This window comes from Mobula birostris, chromosome 17 (genome assembly GCF_030028105.1).
Source record: "Mobula birostris isolate sMobBir1 chromosome 17, sMobBir1.hap1, whole genome shotgun sequence".
NCBI classification, from domain to species: Eukaryota; Metazoa; Chordata; class Chondrichthyes; order Myliobatiformes; family Myliobatidae; genus Mobula; species Mobula birostris.
This window is the reverse complement of record NC_092386.1, coordinates 1,516,891-1,543,893: the sequence shown is the minus strand read 5'-3', so window position 1 is coordinate 1,543,893 and position 27,003 is coordinate 1,516,891. Positions and strand designations below refer to the sequence as shown.

Here is a 27,003-nt window from a genome sequence, read left to right as displayed (position 1 = left end):
GAAATCTACAGCGCATTACAGGCCCTTCAGCCCACAATGTCATGCCGACCATGTATCCTACTCTAGAAACTGCCTAGAATTTCCCTACTGCATTGCCCTCTATTTTTCTAGGTTCTATGTACCTATCTAAGAGGCTCATAAAGACCCTATTGTATCCGCTTCCACTACTATGGTCAGCAGTGCATTCCACACACCCACCACTCTCTGTGTGAAAACTTACCTCTGACATCCCCCTTGTACCTACTTCCAAGCAGCTTAAAACTATGCCCCCTCATGTTAGCCACTTCAGCCCTGGGAAAAAGCCTCTGGCTATCCACAAGATCAATGCCTTCCATCATCTTGTACACCTCTATCAGGTCACCTCTTATCCTCTGTCGCTCCAAGGAGAAAAGGACAAGTTCACTCAACCTATTCTCATCAAGGACACTGCCCAATCCAGGCAACATCCTTGCAAATCTCCTCTGCACTCTCTATAACATCCACATCCTTCCTGTAATGAGGTGACCAGAAATGAACACAGTTCTCCAACTGGGGTCTAACTGAGGTCTTATATAGCAGTAACATCACCTCACGGCTCTTAAACTCAGTCCCACAGTTGATGGCCAATACACCATACGCCATCTTAAAAACACTGTCAACCTGCACAGCAGCTTTGAGCGTCCTGTCGACACAGAACACAACATCTCACTGATCCTCCACACTGCCAAGAGTTTTACCATTAATATTATATTCTGTCTTCAAATTTGTCCGACCAAAATGAACCACTTCACACTTATCTGGGTCGAACTCCATCTGCCACTTCTCAGCCCAGTTCTGCATCCTATTGATGTCCCGCTGTAACCTCTGACAACACTCTAGACTATCCACAACACTCCCAACTTTTGTGTCATCAGCAAACTTACTAATCCACTCTTCTACTCCTTCATCCAGGTCATTTATGAAAATCACAAAGAGGAGGGGTCCCAGAACAGACCCCTACAGAACACCACTGGTCACCGATCTCCATGCAGAATATGACCCGTCTACAACCAGCCTTTGCCTTCTGTGGGCAAGTCCATTCTGGACCCACAAAGCAAGGTCTCCTTGGATCCCATGCCTCTTTACATTCTGAAGGAGCCTTGCATGGGGAATCTTATCAAATGCCTGACTATCCGTAATCAGATTATGTCTCTCCAAATGCTCATAAATCCTGCTCTCAGGATCTTCTCCAACAACTTGCCCACCACTGAAGTCAGACTCACTGGTCTATAATTTCCTGGGTTACCTTTACTCCCTTTCTTCAACAAGAGAACAACATTTGCAACCCTCCAATCCTCCGGTACTTCTCCTGTCCCTACTGATGATGCAAAGATCATCACCAGAGGCTCAGCAATCTCCTCCCTCACTTCCCACAGTAGCCTGGGGTGTATCTCGTCCAGTCTTGGTGACTTATCTAATTTAATACCTTTCAAAATCTCCAGAACATCCTCTTTTTTAATGTCTATACACTCAAGCGTTTCAGTCTGCTGTAAGTCATCCCCACAGTTGCCAAGGTTCTTTACACTGGTGAATACTGAAGCAAAGTATTCATTAAGTACCTCCTCTACCTCCTCTGATTCCATGCACACGTTTCCACTCTCACTCCTGATGGGTCCTATTCTTACACAGTTCATCCTCTTGTTCTTCAAATACTGGTAGGATGCCTTGGGTTTTTCCTTAATCCTATTCGCCAAGGCCTTCATATGGCCTCTTCTGGCTCTCCTAATTTCATTCTTAAGCTCATTCCTTGCAAACTTGCAATTTTCTAGATCTCGAACAGTACCTAGTTTCTTGAACATTTTATAAGTTTTTCCTTTCTTCTTAACTATATTTTCTACATCCTTTGTACCCCATGGTTCTTTTACCCTACCATCCTTTCCTTGCCTCAATGGAACATACCTATACAGAACACTCTGTAAATGTTCCCTGAACATTTGCCACATTTCTGCCATGCATTTCCCTGAGAACATCTGCTCCCAATTTATGATGCCAAATTCCCGCCTAATAGCATCATATTTCCCCCCACCCCAATTAAATGTTTTCCCAAATTGTCTGTTCCTATTCCTCTCCAGCACTATGGTAAAGGAGATAGAGTTGTGATCACTACCTCCAAAATGCTCTCCCACCGAGAGATCTGACACCTTACTAGGTTCATTACCCAATATCAGATCAAGTATAGCCTCTCCTCTAGTTGGTTTATCTACATATTGTGTCAGGAAACCTTCCTGAACACACCTAACAAACTCTACCCCATCCAAACCCCTTCCTCTTAAGGAGATGCCAGTCAATATTACGAAAGTTTAAATCACCCATCACAACAACCCTATTATTATTGGACTGTTCCAGAATCTGCCTCCCTATCTGCTCCTTGATATCGCTGTTATTATTGGGGGGGGGGGGGGTCTATAAAAACACCCAGTAGAGTTATTGCCCCTTTCCTGTTTCTGACTTCCACCCACACTGACTCAGTAGACAATCCCTCCATGACTTCCTCTTTTTCTGCAGCCGTGACACTATCCCTGATTAGCAATGACATGCCCCTACCTCTTTTACATAGAACATAGAATAGTACAGCACAGTACAGGCCCTTCAGCCCACAATGTTGTGCCGACCCTCAAACCCTGCCTCCCATATAAGCCACCACCTTAGATTCCTCCATATACCTGTCCAGTAGTCTCTTAAACTTCACTAGTGTATCTGCCTCCACCACTGACTCAGGCAGTGCATTCCATGCACCAGCCACTCTCTGAGTAAAAAACCTTCCTCTAATATCCCCCTTGAACTTCCCTCCCCTTGCCTTAAAGCCATGTCCTCTTGTATTGAGCAGTGGTGCGCTGGGGAAGAGGCACTGGCTATCCACTCTATCTATTCCTCTTATTATCTTGTACACCTCTATCATGTCTCCTCTCATCCTCCTTCTCTCCAAAGAGTAAAGCCCTAGCTCCCTTAATCTCTGATAATAATGCATACTTTCTAAACCAGGCAGCATCCTGGTAAATCTCCTCTGTACCCTTTCCAATGCTTCCACATCCTTCTTATAGTGAGGTGACCAGAACTGGACACAATACTCCAAGTGTGGCCTAACCAGAGTTTTATAGAGCTGCATCATTACATCGCGACTCTTAAACTCTATCCCTTGACTTATGAAAGCTAACACCCCATAAGCTTTCTTAAATAATCTATCCACCTGTGAGGCAACTTTCAGGGATCTGTGGACATGTACCCCGAAATCCCTCTGCTCCTCCACACTACCAAGTATCCTGCCATTTACTTTATACTCTGCCTTGGAGTTTGCCCTTCCAAAGTGTACCACCTTACACTTCTCCGGGTTGAACTCCATCTGCCACTTCTCAGCCCACTTCTGCATCCTATCAATGTCTCTCTGCAATCTTTGATAATCCTCTACACTATCTACAACACCACCAACCTTTGTGTCCTCTGCAAACTTGCCAACCCACCCTTCTACCCCCACATCCAGGTCGTTGATAAAAATCACGAAAAGTAGAGGTCCCAGAACAGATCCTTGTGGGACACCACTAGTCACAATCCTCCAATCTGAATGTACTCCCTCCACCACCACCCTCTGCCTTCTGCAGGCAAGCCAATTCTGAATCCACCTGGCCAAACTTCCCTTTATCCCATGCCTTCTAACTTTCTGAATAAGCCTACCATGGGGAACCTTGTCAAATGCCTTACTAAAATCCATATAGATCACATCCACTACACTACCCTCATCTATATGCCTGGTCACCTCCTCAAAGAACTCTATCAGGCTTGTTAGACACGATCTGCCCTTCACAAAGCCATGCTGACTGTCCCTGATCAGACCGTGATTCTCTAAATGCCTATAGATCCTATCTCTAAGAATCTTTTCCAACAGCTTTCCCACCACAGACGTAAGACTCACTGGTCTATAATTACTCGGACTATCCCTACTACCTTTTTTGAACAAGGGAACAACATTCGCCTCCCTCCAATCCTCCGATACCATTCCCGTGGACAACGAGGACATAAAGATCCTAGCCAGAGGCTCAGCAATCTCTTCTCTCTTTTGCCTCCCTCCCCGTCCTTTCTGAAACATCTAAAGCCCAGCACATTCAGCAGCCAGTCCTGCCTCTAAGTCATCCAATTCTCCATAATGGCCACAATTATTTAATAGTTACTTAATATCATTTTCTATTTGATAGTAACTAATATCAGTTAAGCATCAACATTTGCAATAACAAATTTCAGAACATATGCCAGTGATATTAAACCTGATTCTCTGACTTCTATGATTCTGAACATGCCGACGATGGCCGTTGCTTTATACAATCAGCGAAAAGCGTCTGGGCTGAAACACAAGGCCATTGAGGTCATTGCAAAGTCATAAGTTATGCACTGCGGAGAAAATCAAGTTAATGTAATAACACCTACCAACATCCTTAAATTGACACAAAAATGCTGAGATGTTTATACAAAAATGTCTGTGAATTATGAATTATACATGCAAACAAGCTCACCACTTTTGGATTTTATTTTGCATCAGAATTACTTTTAGATTTGTCCGTGATTTCTGTAGAATACGGAGGAGCAGGAAATCATTGTCAGTAAGTTCTGAATTTTCATGCTTAACTCCATTCCAAATGGAAATGCTTTAAATCATTTTTAAAATGCTGTTTGCATTGTAAACACATGCTAGTATTTATATTTTATTGTATCTGTACTTTAACCTCCAAGTTTATTTTTTATGTAATTTTTTTTTTAGAATTGTTGAATGTTGTTGCCTTTTTTGCCTGTCACACCAACACACCACAACAGATTTCCAAGTACCTGTAAACGTACAAGGCAAATCCTTGATGTTGATATTTTAGATTGAATTGCAACAGTATCATCTCGCTCTTATTTACAATACAAAAGCTAGCTATACTTTCTGATTAACTCTGTCACTCTCCCACTACAGCAGGATAAATAACATCAACACTGTGTTCCTGAAATCTAGATGGGTAACCTTTGATTCTACTGAACTAAGTTGACAACGAACCTGAGTGTCAGAGGAGTTAACCCCTCCTTTCCCCTGTTCACCCCAGAACAGGAGCTGAATGACTGCTGCTGCGATCATCCCATCGTCTCCAGCAATCTGGCTCCAAAATGGTGATGACAATGGAATGTACCCACAGCAACATGCTCAAAACACTGGAGGAACCTGGCAGGTCATGCAGCATTGATAGAGGGAAATGGACAGTCGATGTTGCAGGCTAAGACCCTTCATCTCTAATATCTGCAGAATCTCTTGTGTCTCTGAGATGTCTCTGAAACAGTGTCTGTGCTCTCCTTACAGTAAGGGCATCAAGGTTTATGGTGAGAAAGAGAATGGGTTGAGAGGGATAATAAGTCAGCCATGATGGAATAGTAGAATAGACTCGACGGGCTGAATGGCCTAATTCTGATCCTAGGTCTCATGGTACCGCCAGAGCTAGTGTTCTTTTAAACAAATAACTCTTTATTTATTTACTTATTTAGAGATACAGCGCAGAACAGGCCCTTTCATCCCAACAAGCCGTACCTTACAGTAAACCCCTGATTTAAATGACCAATTCACCTACCGACCAGTTCCTCTTTGGCCCATAGGAGGAAACCCATGTGGTCACAGGGAAATCATACAAGCTCCTTACAGACAGCAGCAGGAACTGCTGAGCTCACCATTTTGTGTGCATCACTCACAGCCTCCACCCTCTGCTGTAAGACCATTGACTGGTTCACCAGTACACTAGGTGGACTCTTGACCCCACAATCACCCCTGCACCTTACGTCTACCTGCACTGCATTCTCTGTAGCTGGTCTACCTCACTGTGCACTCTACGAAAGTCTAACTCTGTTACTACCTGAATGCACTGTGTATGAACAGTATGCAAGACAAGATTTTCACTGTATCTCGGTACAGAAGATATTATAAAATGATTCACAAATAATTTAGTGAACCAACATGCCCTTCCCATCCTGCTCTACCTGGGGCAAAGTATTTCCAACCACCTGAGACACACTCACAATTCTGTCTCCTTACAGACTGAAGTTTCAAGAATTCCTGTTTTTACATTTTCAGAAATTTAGTTCACACTAGAGGTCATTACTGATGAAGCACTTTCATTTTTAAAAATATTCAAGAGTACCTGCTTTGCAGAATGCTAATAGTGATGAATTTTTGGATATTTGAGGCCCCATTCCCCTCACAGAAGGAGGCTCTTTGTTTAAACTGATTGACAAGAGCAGCAGAACAGATTTTACAACAGGTCTGTTCACAACTAGGCTGTTTCATTCTACAACAGGCCCATCATCAGCTGGGCCGTTTCATTTTACAACAGGCCCCCATCCTCAGCTGGGCCATTACACTCTACAACAGGCCCATTCATAGCTGGACTGTTTCATTTTACAACAGGCCCATTCGCAGCTGGACTGTTTCATTTTACAACAGGCCCATCCTCAGCTGGGCCGTTTCCAGACATCCCACCCTGCAAAAACTCATTTCAGGGAGGTAGCACCATCAATTTGCAGGAGATTCCCGGAACTTCCGGGAGAGGTGGGATGTCTGCAATAGAGTAGCTCCTTAGCAGCTAGCCAGCTAGTTTAAATAATGTTAGCTATGCCAATGAACGAATGACACCTGTTAAACTCACCTCAAAATGTCTTTTACAGTCTTAACCCACCATGGGCAATAGAAAAGTCACTGTTGCAAACAGTGCAGCGAGCAACACTGTCATTATTTTTGACCCCTATTAGGCAGGGGTACACCTTAGCGTAGTCTGGGGTGAAGTACATCTTATATTTTCTTTTTTTGGAACACTCTGCTATGGCTCTCTCTCTCTCTCTCTCTCTCGCTCACAAATAAATCGATTTCCGGGATACTGTATATAATTTGCGGGCATCAGGGAGCCGCTATCAATACGTGGGAGACTCGCGGAACTTCCGGGAGAGGTGGGATGTCTGCATTTCATTCTACAACAGGCCCATCCTCAGCTGGGCTGTTTCTTGGTACAACAGGCCCATCCTGAGATGAGCTATTTCTTTGTACAACAACCTCTCCTAGGATGGGCCATTTCTTTTTACAGCAGGCCCATCCTCAGATGGGAACTTATTTCATTAAGTGCAGGAAATTTCAATTATATTGTAAACTGTAGGGCATTCACAACAACAGTAGGCCCCTCATCAACTTTGAAGATAGGTTCTGTCTGGGATTGAAATCTTTTGTCAAAATACGATAAAGAGTGTAAAGAATATAACAAACAAGAGAAAATCTGGAGCTGCTGGAAATCCGGGCAACACACACAAAATGCTGGAGGAACTCAGCAGGCCAGATAGCATCTATGGAAAAAAGTATAGTCGATGTTTCCGGCCAAGACCCTTCGGCAGAACTGCCACAACTTCGACTGTACTTTTTTCTATAGAAGCTGCCTGGCCTGCTGAGTTCCTCCAGCATTTTGTGTGTGTTGTAAAGAATCTAGTAGTTGGAAGGAGTTAGGATACTGTCTGTCTGTCTAGGTACCATATCCGATGCAGGCGTTGGTGACCATGGTTCTCCATATAGATCTATCTCTCGTTCTTTGCATGACTTCCATTTCCTAGATGTGTAGCCACTCGGCTATGCTTTTGATGTACATAAGCCGAGGTCTTCCTCTAGGTTTGCTCTCTCAATCTTTCCAGAGAGTATGAGTTTTTCTAGCTCATCTTTCCGCACGATGTGTCCTAGGAATCTGAGTTAACATTCTCTTATTGTTGTTATGAGTGATCAAACTGCTTGGGCTCTTCTGAGAACTTCTTCATTTGATGTGTTGTGGTCCGTGATATTCTTAACATTCTCCTGTAGAACCATAATTCAGCTGCTTCTAGTCTCTTTTCCATTGCTGGGGAAGTGGTCCAGCATTCACTTCCATAAGTCAGGATAGAATAAATGTAGCACTGCAGTATTCTGTTTTTAGTGTACGTGCTCATCTTTCTGTCTGTTAATATGGTCTTCATTTTTTGGAAAGCTTCTCTCGCCATTGCTATTCTGTATTTGATATATGTGTCGCACCTGCCATTACTTGTTATTAGGTTGCCAAGATATCTGACTTTGTTGACTTGTTTAATGTTTGTATTTCCGATCTTAATCAGACATTGTGGGATGTTTGTCTTTCTGGAGATGACCACGCTTTCTGTCTTCTTGGTGTTGATTGAGAGGCCGCTGCGATTACTTTCTGCTGCCACTATAGTGAGTAGTTCTTGAAGTTTTGTTTCTGAGTCAGCTATTAGTACGATGTCATCAGCATATCTGACGTTATTTATATTATGGCCTCCAATTGCGAATCCTTTGATGTCTTTGATACTTCTCAAGATATTTTCACTATACAGGTAGAATAAGTCTGGTGAAAAGACACAACCTTGTCTGACTCCGCTCATGATATTCACATACTCGCTCACTTTTCCTTCTATTCTGATGGATGCTGTCTGGTCCCAGTATAAGTTTCTTAAGAAACGTATATCTTTCCCATCTATGTCAAGATCTTGAAGCATTTCCAGAAGATCTTGCTGTCTGACAGTGTCAAATGCTTTTGTATAGTCAATGAAACATAGGTAGATGTCTTTTTGTACCTGGATGGCTCATTCACAGATCATCCATAGCACGAAAATTGCATTTCTGGTTCCAGTGTTTTCCACAAAGACGCATTGTTCTTTACTGATTTCTGGTTTTATACAGCGTCTTGCTCTCATCATGATTACTCTGAGAATAATTTTTGCCACGTGGCTCATCAGGCTTATTGTACGATGTAACTCACATTCTGTTGCTGCCTCTTTCTTTGGAAGTGTGATGAACACTGATTTACTTAAATCATCAGGTATCTCCCCATGATCATAGATTTCATTTGCTATTTCTGGAATTCTCTATTCCAAAATCTTCTCAGCTAGTATCATTTCAACAGCAATGTTGTCTGTACCAGTTGCTCTGTTATCTTTTGTTTTATTTATGGCTGCTCGAATTTCTGATTTTAGAATGCTCGGTCCTTCAAGATTCTTCTTTATGTTCAGTTTTTCTCCTCTTTGGTCTTCAAAAATTTCTTTTATGTATTCTGTCCACCTGTTTAGGATTTCCTCTTTGCTCATAATTAAGCTGCCGTCTTTTGCCTTGATGCATCCACTTGCTGAGCAAGGTAATTTCCCCATTAGTTCTTTAATCTTACTGTGCATTAACTTTGTTCCAGGGTTATGGGTTTGTAGCATTTCTATCTCTGAGCATTTCTCATTTAGCCATCTGTCTTTAGCTTCTCTGCATTTTCTTTTTATTGTCTTATCAAGTTGTTTGTATTCTTCGCTGTTTGATGGTCTGTTTTTGTTGCATCAATTGTATTATATCTTCAGTTAACTATCTCTTCTTACTTTTCCATTCTTTTCATGGGATGGTTTCTTTTGCAACTTCAACCATGGATTCCTTCAGTATGTCCCAGGAAGATTTGCCTCCTTCATTCTGCAGCAATTGAAAATGTTTTTTTCTTTTTTTTTGTAATTTATTTTTTATTGAATTTCATCATCAAACAAACATTTCCATAAGATGTATTTCAGATACTATACATGTATATCATATAATCATATTTGTCACAAACCTCCACATAATATTTATCTGAGGTATACACTTATAGAAAAGAGAGGAAAGAAAGAAAAATCGAAAGAAGAAAACTATGTACAGAGTAGGGAGTGATTGTTTTTTACAGCCTATTCATTGACTTGTGAGAATAAAATCAGGCCTATGAGGTGTTATGTAGTTAAACCATTTTTTCCGGTATGAATAAAATTGTTCCAATTTATGATTAACAGATGCTGTTATCTTCTCCATTTTGTAAATGTCCATTGTAATTTCCATACATACATTTAAATTTGGGCTCTCCTGTGATAACCATTTCCTGGTAAGGGTCTTTTTACCAGCCACCAGCAGTACATTCATTAAATATTTATCTCTTTTCAACCATTCTTGAGGTATATACCCAAAATATATGGTCTTACTCTCGAAGGGTATTTCACATTTAAAGGTGTCTTGTAGGGCATTATGTATCCCACTCCAATAGTCTTTGATAACGGGGCATTCCCAGAAAATATGATAATGGTTTGCATTTTGGTTTCCACAATTTCTCCAGCAAACAGGGAGGTTACTATCATAATGGGATTTCTGAGAGGGTGTAAAAAAATATCTTATCAAGTTTTTCCATCCGAACTCCCTCCATTTCTGTGAACTGGTACACTTCCATTGATACCTCTATATTATTGTCCAGTCTTCCTCAGATATTATTATCCCTCCTTCCTTCTCCCATTTTGTTTTAATGTATGAAGTTGAATGTGTTTTAAGATTTGACAAAGCCTTATAAATGCTTGAAATTATTCTACTACTGTTGTCTGAATTATATGCTTTTCTAAATAGCTCTATCAGACATGTACTTGCCTTGGTTACATTTTTAATCATCCTATTAACATACTGTTGCATCTGTAAATACCTTGTAAAAGTCTTGTTTTTCTAATAAGTGTTTCTCTTTGAGCATTTCAAAACTGAACAGTGTCCCTTCTTTCATTATATTGCAAATAGCTGTTATTCCTTTAGCTGTCAAGTCCTTAAATCTAATATCCAGTTTATTCGGCGTAAAATCCGAGTCATATGCACACCATTTAACAATTGCAATGTCTCTCTCTAGTTTATACTCTTTTATAATAGTTTTCCATATTTTAAGAGTGCATTTCACCCACGGGTTGTCAGTATTATTTATGTAACTTTGTAGGTTGTTATCAGCCAAAATTGCCTGTATGGGGATGGGAAGTATCCTCTCCTCAATGTTTACTTTACTTTATTGTCACCAAACAATTGATACTAGAGCGTACAATCATCACAGCGATATTTGATTCTGCGCTTCCCACTCCCTGGAGATAGTAAATATTAAAAATTTCAATTATAAATCATAAATAGAAAATAGAAAAGGGAAAGTAAGGTAGTGCAAAAAAACTGAGAGGCAGGTCCGGATATTTGGAGGGTACGGCCCAGATCCGGGTCAGGATCCGTTCAGCAGTCTTATCACAGTTGGAAAGAAGCTGTTCCTAAATCTGGCCGTACGGGTCTTCAAGCTCCTGAGCCTTCTCCCGGAGGGAAGAGCGACGAAAAGTGTGTTGGCTGGGTGGGTCGTGTCCTTGATTATCCTGGCAGCACTGCTCCGACAGCGTGCGGTGTAAAGTGAGTCCACGGATGGAAGATTGGTTTGTGTCATGTGCTGCGCCGTGCTCACAATCTTCTGCAGCTTCTTCCGGTCTTGGACAGGATAACTTCCTTACCAGGTTGTGATGCACCCTAGAAGAATGCTTTCTATGGTGCATCTATAAAAATCAGTGAGGGCTTTAGAGGACAGGCCAAATTTCTTCAGCTTTCTCAGGAAGTAAAGGTGCTGGTGGGCCTCCTTGGCAGTAGACTCTGCTTGGTTGGTCCAAGTCAGATCATTTGTGATATTGACCCCGAGGAACTTACAGCTTTTGACCTGTTCCACTTGTGCACCACGGATGTAAATTGGGTCGTGTGGTCCGCTACTCCTTCTGAAGTCAACAACCAATTCTTTCGTCTTGCTGATGTTGAGGGATAGGTTATTGTTTTTGCACCATGCCACCAGGTTCTTAATTTCCTCTCTGTACTCAAACTCATCATTACCCAAGATACGGCCTACAATTGTGGTATCAGCAAACTTATATATTGAATTTGATGGACACTTGGCTACACAATCATGGGTGTACAGTGAGTACAGCAGGGGGCTGAGTACACAGCCTTGTGGGGCACCGGTGCTCAGAGTGATTTTTCAATGGTTCCAATTTTTTTTTTATTGAGCGAGATATAATGGGTTGCACCAGCATATCACAGCTCTCAAATGTGCTGCAAAATAGTAATCTCCAAGAGAAGGTAGGCCCCATCCCCCCTTTTCCTTTCCTAATTGCAAAGTTTTGACACAAACCCTAGGCCTTCTACCTTGCCATATATATCTTGATAGCATCTTGTTCCACTCATTGAATTGATTTTGGTTAATCTCTATTGGTAGGGTCTGAAAGAGATATAGTAGTCCGGGCAGTATATTCATTTTAATAGATTCAATCCTTGAACTGAGACCAAGAAAAGGAATTAAGTTCCATCTTGTTATAGCTTCCTTAATTTTTTTATATATAGGCTATTAATTGCATTCTGATAATTTTGCCAAATCTTTTGGCATAATGATGCCCAAATATTTGACGGACTCTGTTTGCCACGCCCAAGGATATCTACTTTCAATTTCTCTTGGTGGGCTGTAGTTATATGAAAGTAGTCGAGTTTTATCTATGTTGATCTTGTATCCTGACAATTGGCCATATTGTTCAAAGGATTGCATCAATTTAGGTAACGAGTATGTTGGTTGCCCTAAATAGATCAAAATGTCATCCACGTAACAGGCCAATTTATGCTCTGTCCCTTTAATTGTAATTCCCCTGATATCTTCATTTTGTCTGATATATTGAGCTAATGGTTCCAGATATAATGCGAAGAGTAGCGGTAACCATGCACAACCCTGTCTCGTGCCCCTTTCTAGGGTAAAACTATTGGATAAATATCCATTGGTTTTAATCCTAACAGTAAGATTGCCGTATAGTGCCTGTATAGTTTTAATAATTGTGTCATGTGGACCAAATCTATGTAAAACTCTGCAAAGAAAATTCCAATTAACTGAATCAAATGCCTTTTCAGTGTCCACGCTTATCACTATTGCTTCAATTTCATTTTTTTGATATGATCCATAATGTGAAGTGTCCTTCATATATTGTCTTGTGTTTGGCGTTGTTGTATAAAACCTGCCTGATCATTATGTATCAGTGTGGGTAGAAACTCTTCTAATCATTTGGCCATGATGGAGGTAAATATTCTATAATCCACATTAAGAACAGATATTGGTCTAAATGACCCACATTCCATTTTATCCTTGCCTTCTTTCGGTATAGCTGAGATTATCGCCTCCTTCCAGCTGGGTGGCATTTGCGCCTTTCTTAGAGTCCAGTTCAGTGTGGAGGGTAAAATAGGAATTAACTCACTTCTAAACTCTTTATACCACACTGCCATATATCCATCTGATCCTGGCGACATGCTTAATTTAAGCCTACTAATTGTAGTTTTTAGTTCAGCCTCAGTCATGTCAGCAGTCATCGTTCTATTTTGTTCTTTGCTTAAAGTGGGTAACTCTGAAGAATTCAGGAAGGTGTCAATTTGGGTTATGCTTTCCCCTGAAACTTTGGAACATAGAGTTTTGTAAAACATTTCAAAAGTTTCTTGAATTTCACTTAGCTTATTTTTTATCACTTTTGTTCTTGGATTCCTAATTCTATGGATTGTATTTTCTGCTATCTTTTTTTTCAGTCTCCATGCCAATGTTTTCATAGATTTAGATCCACTTTTACAGTGTCCCTGTTTCAGAAACATTAAAATTTTTCCAATTTCTTGTGTAGCCAAACTATTAATTTCATTCCTAATTTTTAAAATTTCCTCTAGTGTATCGTGTGCCAAACTCAATTTGTGTTTTTTTCTAGTTCCTTCAGCTTATTTTGTAATTCCTCTAGTGTTCTATTCCTTATTTTTTTCTTACATGAAGATATCGCTATAATTTTCCCTCTGAAGACAGCCTTCAGAGTATCCCATAGAATGGGAGGTGAAACCTCTCCATTATCATTGAATTCTAAGTAAAGACCAATTTCTTTTTTAATTTGTTCCTTAAAATGGGGACCTGGAGGAAGAAGAAGATGGCAGCGCTTCGCAGAGCGCGCGGCCGTTCCGAATGAATATCGATTATGTGTAACTAGGGGCCGTGCACAATCCGGGTTTGATGGAGACAGCCGTGAGAAGTACAGAGGAACATCTAGAGTAACTTCTGAAATGCCTGCTTCACTGCCACTGCTACTGTGCGATTGAGAATCTCCAGAGACGAAGGCCCCAAATCCTCAGCTTTGCATATTGCCTGTTGCCGGGGTCAGGGTCGAAGCGCTTGGCAGAGATGGTGCTCGGTGCTCGGTGTCGAAGGGGTGGTCGGAGGCTCGGAGTTTTTCGGACGGACTCGAAGTCGGACTGTGGTCGGATGCTTCCGGGACGCTGCACCGGCAAGTCGGCTGCGCTGGAGGTTTACCGTCTGCGTGAGATGATGGGACTTTTGAGAGACTTTGAGACTTTTACTGTGCCATGGTCTGTTCTTATCAAATTACGTATTGCTTTGCACTGTTGTAACTATATGTTATAATTCTGTGGTTTTTGTTAGTTTTTAAGTCGGTTTGTCGTGTGTTTTCATGATATCATTCTGGAAAAAACATTTTATCATTTCTTAATGCATGCATTACTAAATGACAATAAAAGGAGACTGCGTGTCCTCATAATCATAATCATTGAGTAGACTTGAATTTAGTTTCCATATAGTATTTTTTGGTTGTAGGTCAAAACCAACAGATTTTGATATAGAGGTGAATGTTCACTTACATCTATTGTCCCAATTCCACAGGTGATCATTTTGTCTCTATCTTTTCTAAATGTTATGAAATAGTCTATTCTTGTATATACAGAATGGAGGGGGGCAGAATAATGAGTGTAATCCCTTCTGTCAGGGAAAAGGTCCCTCTATATATCAATTAGGCCAACAACCTCAAAGAGAGTGTTAACTTTCTTATGTAAGGACTTTGTTTCGTAAGTTTTTCTATTGGAAGAGTCTAACTTTTGTTGTAATTGTAAATTTAAGTCTCCCCCACATATCAAGACACCTTCTGTTTCCATTACCATAATATTAGTAATTTTCTGGAAGAAACTAATATCACTTCCTGGGGGAGCAATAAAGTAACTGGATTTCCATCTATATTCCCCCTTACCAGAATATATCTGCCCTCCTTATCTCCCATTTCAAATACTTTTTCAAAATTTAGCTTACTTGAGATGAGAATAGCAACTCCTCTTCTATGTCCTGATTTATATGAGGAGAAAAACAAATTAGTGAAGCCCATTCTCTTTAATTTTCCATGCTCATTATCACTTAAGTGAGTTTCCTGTAAATATACTACATGGGCTTGTTCTTTTTTCATTTTTGATAGAATTTTACTGCGCTTGACTGGGTTCAGCAACCCATTGACATTAAAAGAAATCAATTTTACTTTGTCCTTAGCTATGTGTATTTATCTGTTAGTATAAAATTGAAATTTGTAGAACATAATCGATCTACTCCCTGAACAAATAAGAGTCAAGAAACGTGAATAATAAAAAAAGAAGGTAAGGAAGGTGTGATTCCAAGACTGGGGTCTCTAGATGACCCTGGGTTGGGCTAGAAGAAAAGTCTAGCCGTGGGGGATAGCCCCTCCTACCTGTGGGTTGAGCGCCCCCGTTGCAGTACCCATAAGAGTAAGTAAGGACACCACTGCTCAATACAAGAGGACATGGCTTTAAGGTGAGGGGTGGGAAGTTCAAGGGGGATATTAGAGGAAGGTTTTTTTACTCAGAGAGTGGTTGGTGCGTGGAATGCACTGCCTGAGTCAGTGGTGGAGGCAGATACACTAGTGAAGTTTAAGAGACTACTAGACAGGTATATGGAGGAATTTAAGGCAGGGGGTTATATGGGAGGCAGGGTTTGAGGGTCGGCACAACATTGTGGGCCGAAGGGCCGGTAATGTGCTGTACTATTCTATGTTAAAAAAAACTATGTCCATTATACAGAAATGATTTCCCTATGTATTCCTCCCATGTATATATTCTCATTTAGGTGGGGAAAAGGGAATGAATAAATGAATTTTTAAAAATTGAGTAATATAAAATCCACATTCTAACACGTATTTCTTGAGATAGGTACATCACCGTCTATTTTTGCTTCCGTTTAGTTTATCAGCACTTTTAAAGTTAGCCAAACCTTATAGGTCTTCTGGAGGAGGTGAGGGCTGTCCTTGGAGAACTCACAGTCTCTTCCTAATATCCTTCTCTCGTCCTCCTCCCGTCCCCTGCTTTCTTGGTTCTCTTACTATTTCCCAAGCAGATCGGGATAACTGCTCAGCCAGACTTTCCCTTGGTTTGATCATGCTAATGGGGCAGTCCTCTGTTGTTAATGTCTGTAGTCGCCTCTTCCACTGTCTGATATAGTCGTATCCCTCCTTGGTAAAATACCCTCAGTTTAGCAGGGTACGGGGTTTGGAATTTAATCTTTTCTCGCTTTAATATTTGTTTCGCTTCGGAATACTCCTTCTATTTCTGTAGGGCCACCAGGGGGGTAATCATGATCGAAGTATGTTAACTTCCCGTTCAAAAAAACTCTCTTCTTACCCCAGGCCCTTCGTAGAAACGCCGCCTTGCTCTTGAATCGAAGGAATCTAAGTACTATTGAGCTCGGTTTACTTTGTCTGTCTCCGGGAGGCCACTGGACAAGCGAACGATGTGCCCTCTCAGTTTCAATCTCCATAGTCTGGGGAATCTCCAGTGCTTCCCGCAGCAGCTTTTCTACAAAGTCCATCATCGATAATCCTCCGCTCCTTCGGGAACGTTATAAATCATGATATTTTTCGGTCGCGATCTTCCCTCCTGGTTAAGCAATTTATTTTCCTGTTGATTTAATATTTTTATCGTCTTACTTAGTATCTGTTCCACGTTTTGCACGCGATCTTCCACCTTCTCAATTCAAGTCTCTGCCACCGCTATTTTCTGATTGACGTTGGTGAGCTCTGACTTTATATCATTGAGTTGCTGCTTTATATCTTTTTGGACTTCCCTTATCTCTTCCAGAATCCTCGTCATACTTGCCGCTTCACCTGCATGAGGCCCCGCGTCAGCTTCACCACCCGCATGTGTAGGAGAGCCGTGCGCATAAGGCCCAACGTCAGCTTCACCACCCGCGCGTATAGGAGAACCGCGCGCATGAGGCCCAACGTCAGCTTCGCCACCACGCACGCGTGTAGGAGAGCCGCGTGTTGCACCTCTCTCTTCCATAGGCTCTGCAGCGTTGCTTTTTTTTAATCTCCATTCTTTCTCCCCATTCTTGCCCCCCTTATCAATTCAGATATTTTCAAAAGATCTTGTATTTGATGGATTAACAGGGCAAAATATGCGTTTTTCCAGAGGAGCTGTTGATTTAAGCCGCCATTCTGAACAATGACGTCACCAAAACCTGAAAACGGTTTTTCACCTTGATTGTGTATTCTGTTTTCATATGAGGGTTGTTTTGTAGTTGTCGATAATCCAATGGTTCTGATCTTTTTGGTTTCTTTAATTTTCTCCTCTTTATTTTCATTTTGCAAATGACAGGTATGTGGTCACTTCCGGTCTTCTCCAGGATAGCTTTTAGATTGAGTTATCGAGTTTTTGAATCTGTTATTGATTGTGATGTAGTCGATTTGATTTTTGTTGTTCCCATCTGGGCTCCTCCATGTCCATTTCCTTCTTGGATGTTGTTTAAACCAAGTGTTGGTGATTATCTGATTGTTTGCTTTACACCATGATACAAGCTTTTCTCCTCTTTCATTTCTTTCTCCCAATCCCTGGTCTCAACAATATGGTCTTCTCTTCCCTCACCAATTTTTGCATTGAAGTCGCCCATGACTATGATGGCTTCTTGTGATTTGCATTCTTCTAGTGCTTTGTCTAGGGAGTGGCAGTAGGCAACAATTTCTTCCTCTGAGCTTGCCATTGTGGGTGCACATACTTGGATGATAGAGATGTTGTTTTGTTGTCTTTCTAGTTTGATTAGCATCATTCTGTCTGAGATAGGCCAGTATCCTAGCAGGCTCTTGGATGTTTCTTTGTCTAAGATGATTGCAACACCCTTTTCATGTTTATCTCCACCAGAGTATATCATCCTGTAGTCGTCTGACTAGAATACTCCAGTGCCTTTCCATCTTATTTCGCTTAGGCCTATGATGCTGACTTCTAGCCTCTTCATTTCTAATTTTACCTTTTCTAGCTTACCAGCTTGGTGCAGCGTTCGAACATTCCAAGTGGTGATTCGCAGTCTCTTGTTCTTGCTGACAGTAGTGGTACGACGATCCAGGTTCACCTGTCTGTTTACACGATATCCCGTACCGAGCGAGGTGTCCGCACTATTCGGAAGTGGGCTGCTATTTACGCTGTTGTCTTTTACATTTGTGTATGTGTTAACCATGGTTGTACTAGGGATGAAATACAAGAAACACACATAAAAGTTGCTGGTGAACGCAGCAGGCCAGGCAGCCTCTCATGCTGCCTGGCCTGCTGTGTTCACCAGCAACTTTTATGTGTGTTGCTTGAATTTCCAGCATCTGCAGAATTCCTGTTGTTTGCGTTATGAAATACAAGAAGCAGCTTCCCCTTGCTTGCTTCCGATGCAGTGTCTTTACAAGACGGGTGACCCTGAACATTGTCCTATTAAAAGGATCTACTGCTCAGCACCTGAGAAGCAGGAACCATCGATTGTGTTACTCACAACTTGCCTTCTGCTTCATCCACCACCTGCAATCCGTGGCTTCACTGTAACCCAGGTAGGGAGGCTGACAGGTGCTACACCTTGCCTAAGGGTGACCTGGTGGTAGCTGTGGTTAATGGTAACCTCATTACCCAAAGCAAATGCTCCACAGCTGGATGTAGTTTATCCTCATACCCAGGAGAAAGTTAGGAAACAGTTACAAGAAAAAATACTGAGATTGTTATCATAAGATGCTGTAACTTCAGTTCGGCATTCAACACTATTTAATACTAGGAGTGTCACGATACCATAGTGGTTAGCATGATGGTATTACAGCTTGGGATGTTGGAATTCAAAATGGAATTCTGCTATCCTCTGTAAGATTGCAAACACAAGGAAATCTGCAGATGCTGGAATTTCAAGCAACACACATAAAAGTTGCTGGTGGACGCAGCAGGCCAGGCAGCATCTATAGGAAGAGGCACAGTCAACATTTCGGGCCAAGACCCTTCGTCAGGACCTGTCAGGAGTGAGGAGGCGGAAGAGCTTGAGGCCTGGTGCCAGGCAAATAATTTCTTCCTTGATGTCAACACAACTAAGCTGATGACTTTATCACTGGGCAGGAGTACATGAAGAGAACTGCCTTTTTTAATCAGGTCCGCCCTCAAGATTGAGAAGGCAGAACTTTGTGGCAGTTTTTCAGAGTAGGACTGTGAAAAAGCGTTGAACAGGATTCATTAGAAAGAGTGAATAAAATAATGCAAGCACAAACCGAGCAGCCAATTTTGTGAGTGGCTTTGGCTCATTGGCTTTCGGAGAGATAAAATATCTGGTAAGTTTTTCTTTTTGTTCTTATTGTTCATTCCTCGTCTGTTTGGGCAAAGAACTGCAGTGCATTCTCATCCAGAAGCCATTCTGCTCCAGGAGCATTGTTTTGTACTGTGTGTGAGATGTGGAAAGTCTGGGAGACCCCCAGTCTCCCGGATAAACACATCTGCACCAGCTGCACCAAGCTGCAGCTCCTGAGAGAATGTATTATGGAACTGGAGCTGCGGCTCGATGACCTTCGACTGATACGGGAGAATGAGGAGGTGATAATTAGGAGCTAGAGGGAGGTAGTCACCCCTAGGTTGCAGGAAACGGGTAACTGGGTGACTGTCAGGAGAAGGAGGGGAGACACACAGTCAGTGCAGAGTGCACCTGTGGCCGTTCCCCTCAATAATAAACATACTACTTTAGATAGAGGGGAACAACCTGCATGGGGAGCCACTGTGACTGAGTCTCTGGCACCGAGTCTGGCGCTGTTGCCCAGAAGAGAAGAGAGGTGAAGAGGACTGCAGTGTTGAGAGGAGATTCCTCAGTCAGAAGAACAGAGACGAGGTTCTGTGGGTGCAATAGAAACACTCAGATGGTGTGCTGCCTCCCTGGTGCCAGGGTCAGGGATGTCTCAGATTGGGTCCATGGTATTCTACAGAGGGAGGGCGAGCAGCTAGAGGCACTAATGATGTAGGTAGAACAGGAGGAGGTCCTGAAAAGAGATTTTAGGGAGCTTATGGTCTTATACATAATGACACCAGTGACATAGGTGGGAAATGGGAGGAGTCCTAAAGAGAGAATATCGGGAGTTAGACAAAAAGCTGAAAAGCAGGACCTCCATGGTAATAATCTCTGGATTGCTGCCTGTGCCATGAGCCAGTGAGGGTAAGAATAGGATAATTTCACAGGTGAATGCACGGTTGAGTAACTGGTAGAGAGTGCAGGGGTTCAGATTTATGGATCATTGGGATCTCCTCTGGGGAAGATCCGATCTATAAAAAAAGATGTGTTACACCTGAACCTAAAGAGTCTTTGCATTCAGGTAGGCTAGGTTGTTCAGGAGGGTATGATGTTGTCGGCATCACTGAATTGTGGCTGAAAGATTTTAGCTGGGAACTCAATGTCCAGGGATGCATATTGTATTAAAAGGACAGGCAGGGAGGCAAAGGGGGTGGAGTGTGTCTGTTGGTAACAAATGAAATCAAACCCTATAAAGAGGAGACATGGAGTTGGAAGGTGTTGAATCACTGTGGTTAGAGCTAAGGAACTGCAAGAGTAAAAAGACCCTGATGGGAGTTATATACAGATCCCCAAACAGTAATAAAGATGTAATCAACAATTTAAACTGAAGATAGAAAATGTATGCCAAAAAGGGAATGTTAAGAATGTCATGGGGGTTTCAATTTGCAGATTGATTGGGAAAATTAGGTTGATGCTGGATTCCAAGATGGGGAATTTTGAGGATGCCTATGACATGGCTTTTTAGAGCAGCTTCTGGTTGATTCCATGGGAGGATCAGCTATTCTGGTTTGGGTGTTGGGTGTTGGGTGTTGTGCAATAAATCAGAATTGATTAGTGAGCTTAAGGTAAAGGAACCCTTAGGGGCTTGATCATAACATGATAGAATTCACCCTGCAATTTGAGAAGGAGAAGCTAAGGTCAGATGTATCAGTATTGGAGTGGAGTAAAGGGAATTACAGAGGCCTGTAAGAGAGAGAGGAGCTGGCCAAAACTGTTTGGGGGAAAAAAATTCGGGCAGCAATGGCTGGAATTTCTGGAAGCAATTTGGAAGGTGCAGGATATATACATCCCAAAGAGGAAGGAGCATTCTGAAGGCAACATGCCACAACCGTGACTAACAAGACAGGTCAAGGCCAACAGAAGAGCCGCAGAGGGCATATAAAGCAAAATGTTGTGTGAAATTAGAAGATTGGGAAAGTTTTAAAAACCAGCTGAAGGCAACAAAACAAGTCATTAAGATGGAAAAGATGGAAAATGAAGGTAAGCCAGCTAATAGTACTAAAGACAGCATAATAGTAACACAGGTACTAGGGACAAGGAAATGGCGGATGAACTGAATACGTATTTTGCATCAGTCATCACTGTGGAAGATACTAGCAGTATACTGGAAATTTGAGAGTGTCAGGGGGCAGAAGAGTGTGAAGTTGTCACTACTAAGGAGAAGGTTCTTGGGAAGCTGAAAGGGCTGTAGGTAGACAGGTCACCTGGACCAGATGCTGTACACCCCAGGGTTCTGAAAGAGGTGCCTGAAGCATTAGTAATGATCTTACAAGAATCAATTAGTTCTGGCATGGTTACAAAAGATAGTTGAATTGCAAGTGTCACTCCACTCTTCCAAAAGAGAGAGGGGCAGAAGGTAGGAAATTATAGGCCACTTAGTCTAACCTCGGTGGTTAAGAAAATGTGGGAGTAAATTGTTAAAGAAGCAGTTTCAGGGTTCTTGGAGGAACACGATAAAATAGGCCACAGTCAGCATGGTTTCCTCAAGGGAAAAGTTGCCTGACAAATCTGCTGGAATTCTTTGAAGAAATAACAATCAGAATAGATAAAGGAGAATCGGTTGGTTATTTATATGGATTTTCAGAAGGCCTTTGACAAGGTGCCACACACGAGGCTGCTTAACAAACTGTGAGCCCATGGTATTACATGGAAGATTCCAGCATGGATAAAACAGTGGCTAATTGGCAGGAGGCAGAGTGGGAATAAAGAGAGCCTTTTCTGGTTGGCTGATGGTGACTAGTGGTGTTCCACAAGGGTCTGTGTTGGAACCGATTCTTTTTACATTATACGTCAATGATTTGGATGAGGAAATCGATGGCTTTGTAGCCGACTTTTCAGACTGTACAAAGATAGGTGGAGGGGCAGGTAGTTTTGAGGAAGTTGAGAGGCTACAAATGGATTTAGACAGATTAGGAGAATGGGCAAAAAGATGGCAAAAGGAATACAGTGTCAAGAAGTGTATGGGCATGCACTTTGGTAACAGAAATAAAAGCATAGACTATTTTCTAAATGGAGAGAAAATTCAAAAATCGGAGTGTAAAGGGGCTTGGGAGTCCTTCTGCACGATTCCCTGAAAGTTAATTTACAGGTTGAGTCTGTGGTGAGGAAGGCAAATGCAATGTTAGCACTCATTTCAAGGGGACTAGAATATAAAATAAGGGACGTAATGTTGAGGCTTTATAAAGCACTGATGAGTCCTCACTTGGAGTATTGTGTGCAGTTTTGTGCTCCTTATCTCAGAAAGGATCTGCAGATACTGGAGAGGGTTCAAAGGTGTTTAATGAAAATGATTCAGGATTGAAAGGCTTGTCATATGAAGAGCTTTTGATGGCTCTGGATCTACTCACTGAAATTCAGAAGAATGACGGGTGATCTCATTGAAACCATATGACCATAAGATATATGAGCATAATTAGATCATTTGTCATCGAGCCTGTTCCACCATTCATCATGGCTGATCCAATTTTCCTCTCAGCCCCAATCTGCTGCCTTCTCTCTGCATCCCTTCATGCCCTTCATGCCCTGACCTGAATCTTTCAACCTCTGCCTTAAATGTGCATAAAGACTTGGCCTCCACAGCTGCCTGTGGCAAAGAATTCCATAGATTCACCATCCTGGCTAAAGAAATTCCTCTTCATCTCCATTCTAAAAGGACACTCCTCTATTCTGAGGCTGTGTCCTCTGGTCTTAAACTCTCCCACCAGAGGAAACATCCTTTCCACATCCATTCTATCAAGGCCTTTTGGCATTTTATAGGTTGCAATTAGGTCCACCCTCATTCTTCTGAATTCCAGTGAACACAGGCCCAGAGCCACCAAACACTCTTCATATGGCAAGCCACTTAATGCTGGAATCATTTTTGTGAACCTTCTGAAGGCTGAGGTTGATAGATTCTTGATTAACCAGGACATGAAGGGATACAGGGAAAAGGCAGGAGATTGGGGCTGACAGGAAAATGGATCAGGCAAGATTAAATGGTGGAGCAGACTCAATGGACCAAATGGCTGACCTCTGCTCCTACACCTTGTGTCTGATGGACTTCAGAAGAGCTCACACCATTCACATCTCCCTTTACTTTGGCAGCACAGCAGTGGAAACTGCAAGCAGTTTCAAACTCCTAGAAGTACATGTCTTGCACAACCTCTCATGGTCCTAGAACACATCCTACACAACCAAGCAAAGCTTACCAATGACTCTACTTTCTGAGGAGGCTGAAGAGAGCTGGACTTTGCACATCTATACTCACATCATTCCACAGATGTGCAGTAGAGAGCATCCTAACAAGCTGCATCACAGCATGGTATGGAAACTGCACTCCAGTGGATGGGAAGACCCTACAACTGGTGGTCAAAACTACTCAGTGCTTCACCAGCACCGGCCTCCCTGACATTAAGGACATAGATACAAAAAGGCTGGTAATATCACCCACCCTGCTCATGGACTGTTTGTCAGCTCCCATCAGGGAACAGACCTGAAGACATGGGAGCAGAATTAGGCCATCTGGCCCAGCGAATCTGCTCCGCCATTTAATTATGACTGATACTTTTTTTTCCTCCTCCTCAGCCTCGCTTCCTGGCCTTCTCTCTGTAACCTTTGATTCCATGTCCAAACAAGAACCTATCAAACTCTGCATTAAATACACCCGACGACCTGGCCTCCACCAGTGGCGGCACCAGAGATTTTTTCTTGCTGGTGCTACAGTGGGGCTGAATGATTCAGTGATGGTGCTGAGGGATGTACCCTATGATAATATGTATTCGTAAGGCCAGATGTATGGCATTCAAAAGTCAGTTTCAAGCATTATGTGCCTACTACAAATGCCTCTGTTGATTCACAAGCAACAGCAATTGATAGATCTAATATAGAAGTGAACTGTGACAGAGTCAACAGCATCGGAGACAACCCGGACTACATAGAGCATAAACAAACAAACCAACAGAGCGTCCGACCCACAGCGCACAACGTGAATCACGCACCAACCCCACAACCAGTGTCAAATTCATGCTTTTCAACACAATGTCCACTGCTATTCACATTACATTAACAGATAATGCCAAAAGATACACTGTTGTTATAGTCAAATAAGGCAAACAACAGATGCAAGGCTTTACCAGGAGTTGGACAAATTGGACTCTGACCATGCAATACCTCAATTAATTCAGCTATTGAATTTAAAACACAAATCAACAGAATCACCACTTGGAAGTCTAAGCAAAACCAGTAGGCTTAATAGCAGTAAATGTAATATTTTAGGATTTGTAGGAAACGTGAGGACTATGGGGTATCCACCACAAAATAATAATAATAATCAGCATTAGTCTTGGCCCAAATTTTTAAAAAATCAACTGCACTCACCATTGATGTTTTCAGAGAAGCACAATCCGTCTGTTGTGATTGGTGGCGAAAGCATCACTGATTTTCTGGATGTCAAGTGCTTCGGTCCTCCGGCTGTTTATGGCCAACAGGGCCAAGTTGCTGTTCCGAGCATCGCCGCTGCTATTCCTCAGGTAGTTTTTGAGGCGTCTGAGGCAAGAGAAACTCCATTTGCATGAGGCAGATGTCACAGGCAGAGTCAGTGATATGCAGATTAGTTTGTATAAATCTATAAATGCATCGTGGTAGGGTCTCATTGGAGCTAGAGCTTCCACTGTGTCATTCACTGTCTGTCCTCGCTTTTGTCTTGTTTCCAGCAGATGCCGAACCTGATGTAGCTCTGCAGTCAGGTTCACTTCAGTCACTCCATAGTATTGGGCCATTGGCCAAAGGCAGCTCTTGCCTAGGAAGAACTTGTGTTTGGGACTCAATGCTGAGACTCCAGTCAGAACACCCCCAGTCTCAATTGAGAACCGTCTTTTCATTTCAGTCAGAAGTCTATCTATAACCGAATAGAAACAGTGCTTGCGAAGGTCATCAGAGGATGTGACAGGTGTGTGTTCAGTTTGGGCCTCAACAACAAAATCACATATGCGGCGGGGTGGCTGGGCCTGTCTCCTTTCATGTGGTCTGCTCTGTATACCGGCCTTGATGCAGAGGTCCCTAACTCTTGTCTGAATTTCACTCCATGATTCCTCTCCCCGTTTTGCTGAGAGTTCATCGATAACAGACTGAGCCAAATCCACAGCGGATGAAAGCTCCAAATTGGGAGATTGTAGCTGGTCTGACATGAACTTGGTGACTTGGAATAAATTCTCAAACAGAGTGAGAAGTAAAGCAAACTGCTCGTCAATCAGTCCATTTACAGCTCTGGCCTCCGTTTTCCTCCCTGCATTTGGTTGACCCATAATATCCTGTAGTGTAGCTAGAATGGCAGGGAGTGATTTCCTTATAGCCCACAAAGCTGTATACTGCCATGCCCAGCGTGTATCTGACAATTTCTTCAACTCCACAGACTGTGTAGTTGATTCCAGTTCTCTCTGTTTCTTCATGAAAAGATCGTGGGCAACTGAGTTTGAAAAGAAGTTGTAAAGCAGCTGCACAGTTTCAAAAACCTCACCCGCTTGTGGTACATTGCTCACAACATCCACTAAAACAAGGTTAAGTCTGTGAGCATGGCAGTGTATATATAATGCCTGCGGGACCTCTTTCCTGAACCTCTCTTGTACCCCGTTATTGCACCCCAACATCACTGCCGCCCCATCATAACACTGACCCATACACGCGTTCTTATCAATAACACACCGGGCGAGTGTCTGTTCAATGCTTTTAAGAAGCGACTCTGTGTCCAACCCTTCTGCTGGAGTGAAGAGCAAGAATTCTTCAAGCACCGTTTCGTTATTGAAATACCGCACCAGCACTGATATTTGCTCCTTTTTACTCAAGTCTTTACTTTCATCCACCATGATGGCAAAATGTCCAGCCCCCTTGATCTCTGCCCTTATCTGACTTCTTACAAATCTACCATAATACTCATAACTTCATTTTCGATATCGTGATGGGTGTTTTTTGCATTTCCAGGATTGTCTTCTATTTTTTTAGCTACAGCCTTATCAAACTTCCCAATTCCACTGAGCAACTCAACAAAGTTTCCCCTACTGCTAGATCCCGGTGTCGTCGCTGGGCAATGCCTTGGCACGCAGTATAGCATAGAGACTCAACCACTGCTCTCATATACTCACAATTTTCTTGGACAATCTTTGCATGTCCTTTATCTTCCGAATCCCGCTCCGTTTCTTGTTCCTCTACTTCGCGCTCACACTCCTTTGATGAACTGCTGCGTCCTCATCTCCACTCACTTCTTTCTGCATGTCACTTTCAATTAAGACAGGCTCAGGCTGAGACACCACTGATTCCTCTGGATGAGGTCATTTACTGACTAAAAATTGATCCATTTTTCACGCCGGCCAAAATAATGCACGTGCCAGGCCCACGCTAGCTTGTAAAAATGCAGTGTGTGTGTGTGTGTGTGTGTGTGTGTGTGTGTGGGGGGGGGGGGGTATCCGTTAGTCTCGCGAGACCATGGATCTGCGCCTGGATGTATACTATCAATTTCTTGCGTGAGAGTGAGTGACATCATCACCGTAACGACATTGACAACGAACGAATAAGCAGAAGTATAGAGTGGATCTGACCTTAGACCAGCACAGAGACAGAGCTTATAACTTTATTGCTGCGTGGGTGCTATGGTAATTGGGGGCACTGTTTCACTAGATCAACTGGAGGAACAAGCTGTATTCAAAACTATAAGAGAAAGCAAAGCAGCTGCAATTTGTATGTCAAA

At 42.4% G+C, this 27,003-nt stretch overlaps 1 protein-coding gene across 7 annotated transcripts in view; it reads right to left on the bottom strand.

The window, feature by feature from the left end:
• The window catches only part of LOC140211471 (spermatogenesis-associated protein 9-like), a 48,534-nt gene extending 21,836 nt beyond the window's left edge, over positions 1 to 26,698 (bottom strand). For 2 of the 7 annotated variants that reach the window (XR_011889468.1, XM_072281189.1), the window contains exon 1: positions 24,642 to 26,698. Coding sequence is in view for 5 of the 7 variants with exons in the window: in XM_072281189.1 (XP_072137290.1) it covers positions 24,642 to 24,696 (55 nt within the window). In the remaining 2 variants the exon portion in view is untranslated. Of the gene's footprint in view, positions 1 to 4,274; positions 4,352 to 7,537; positions 7,621 to 24,641 lie in introns of those variants that run through there. The other 5 variants (XM_072281188.1, XM_072281193.1, XM_072281192.1 and 2 more) reach the window with 4 other exon arrangements.
• Between the last annotated feature and the right edge of the window lie 305 nt (positions 26,699 to 27,003).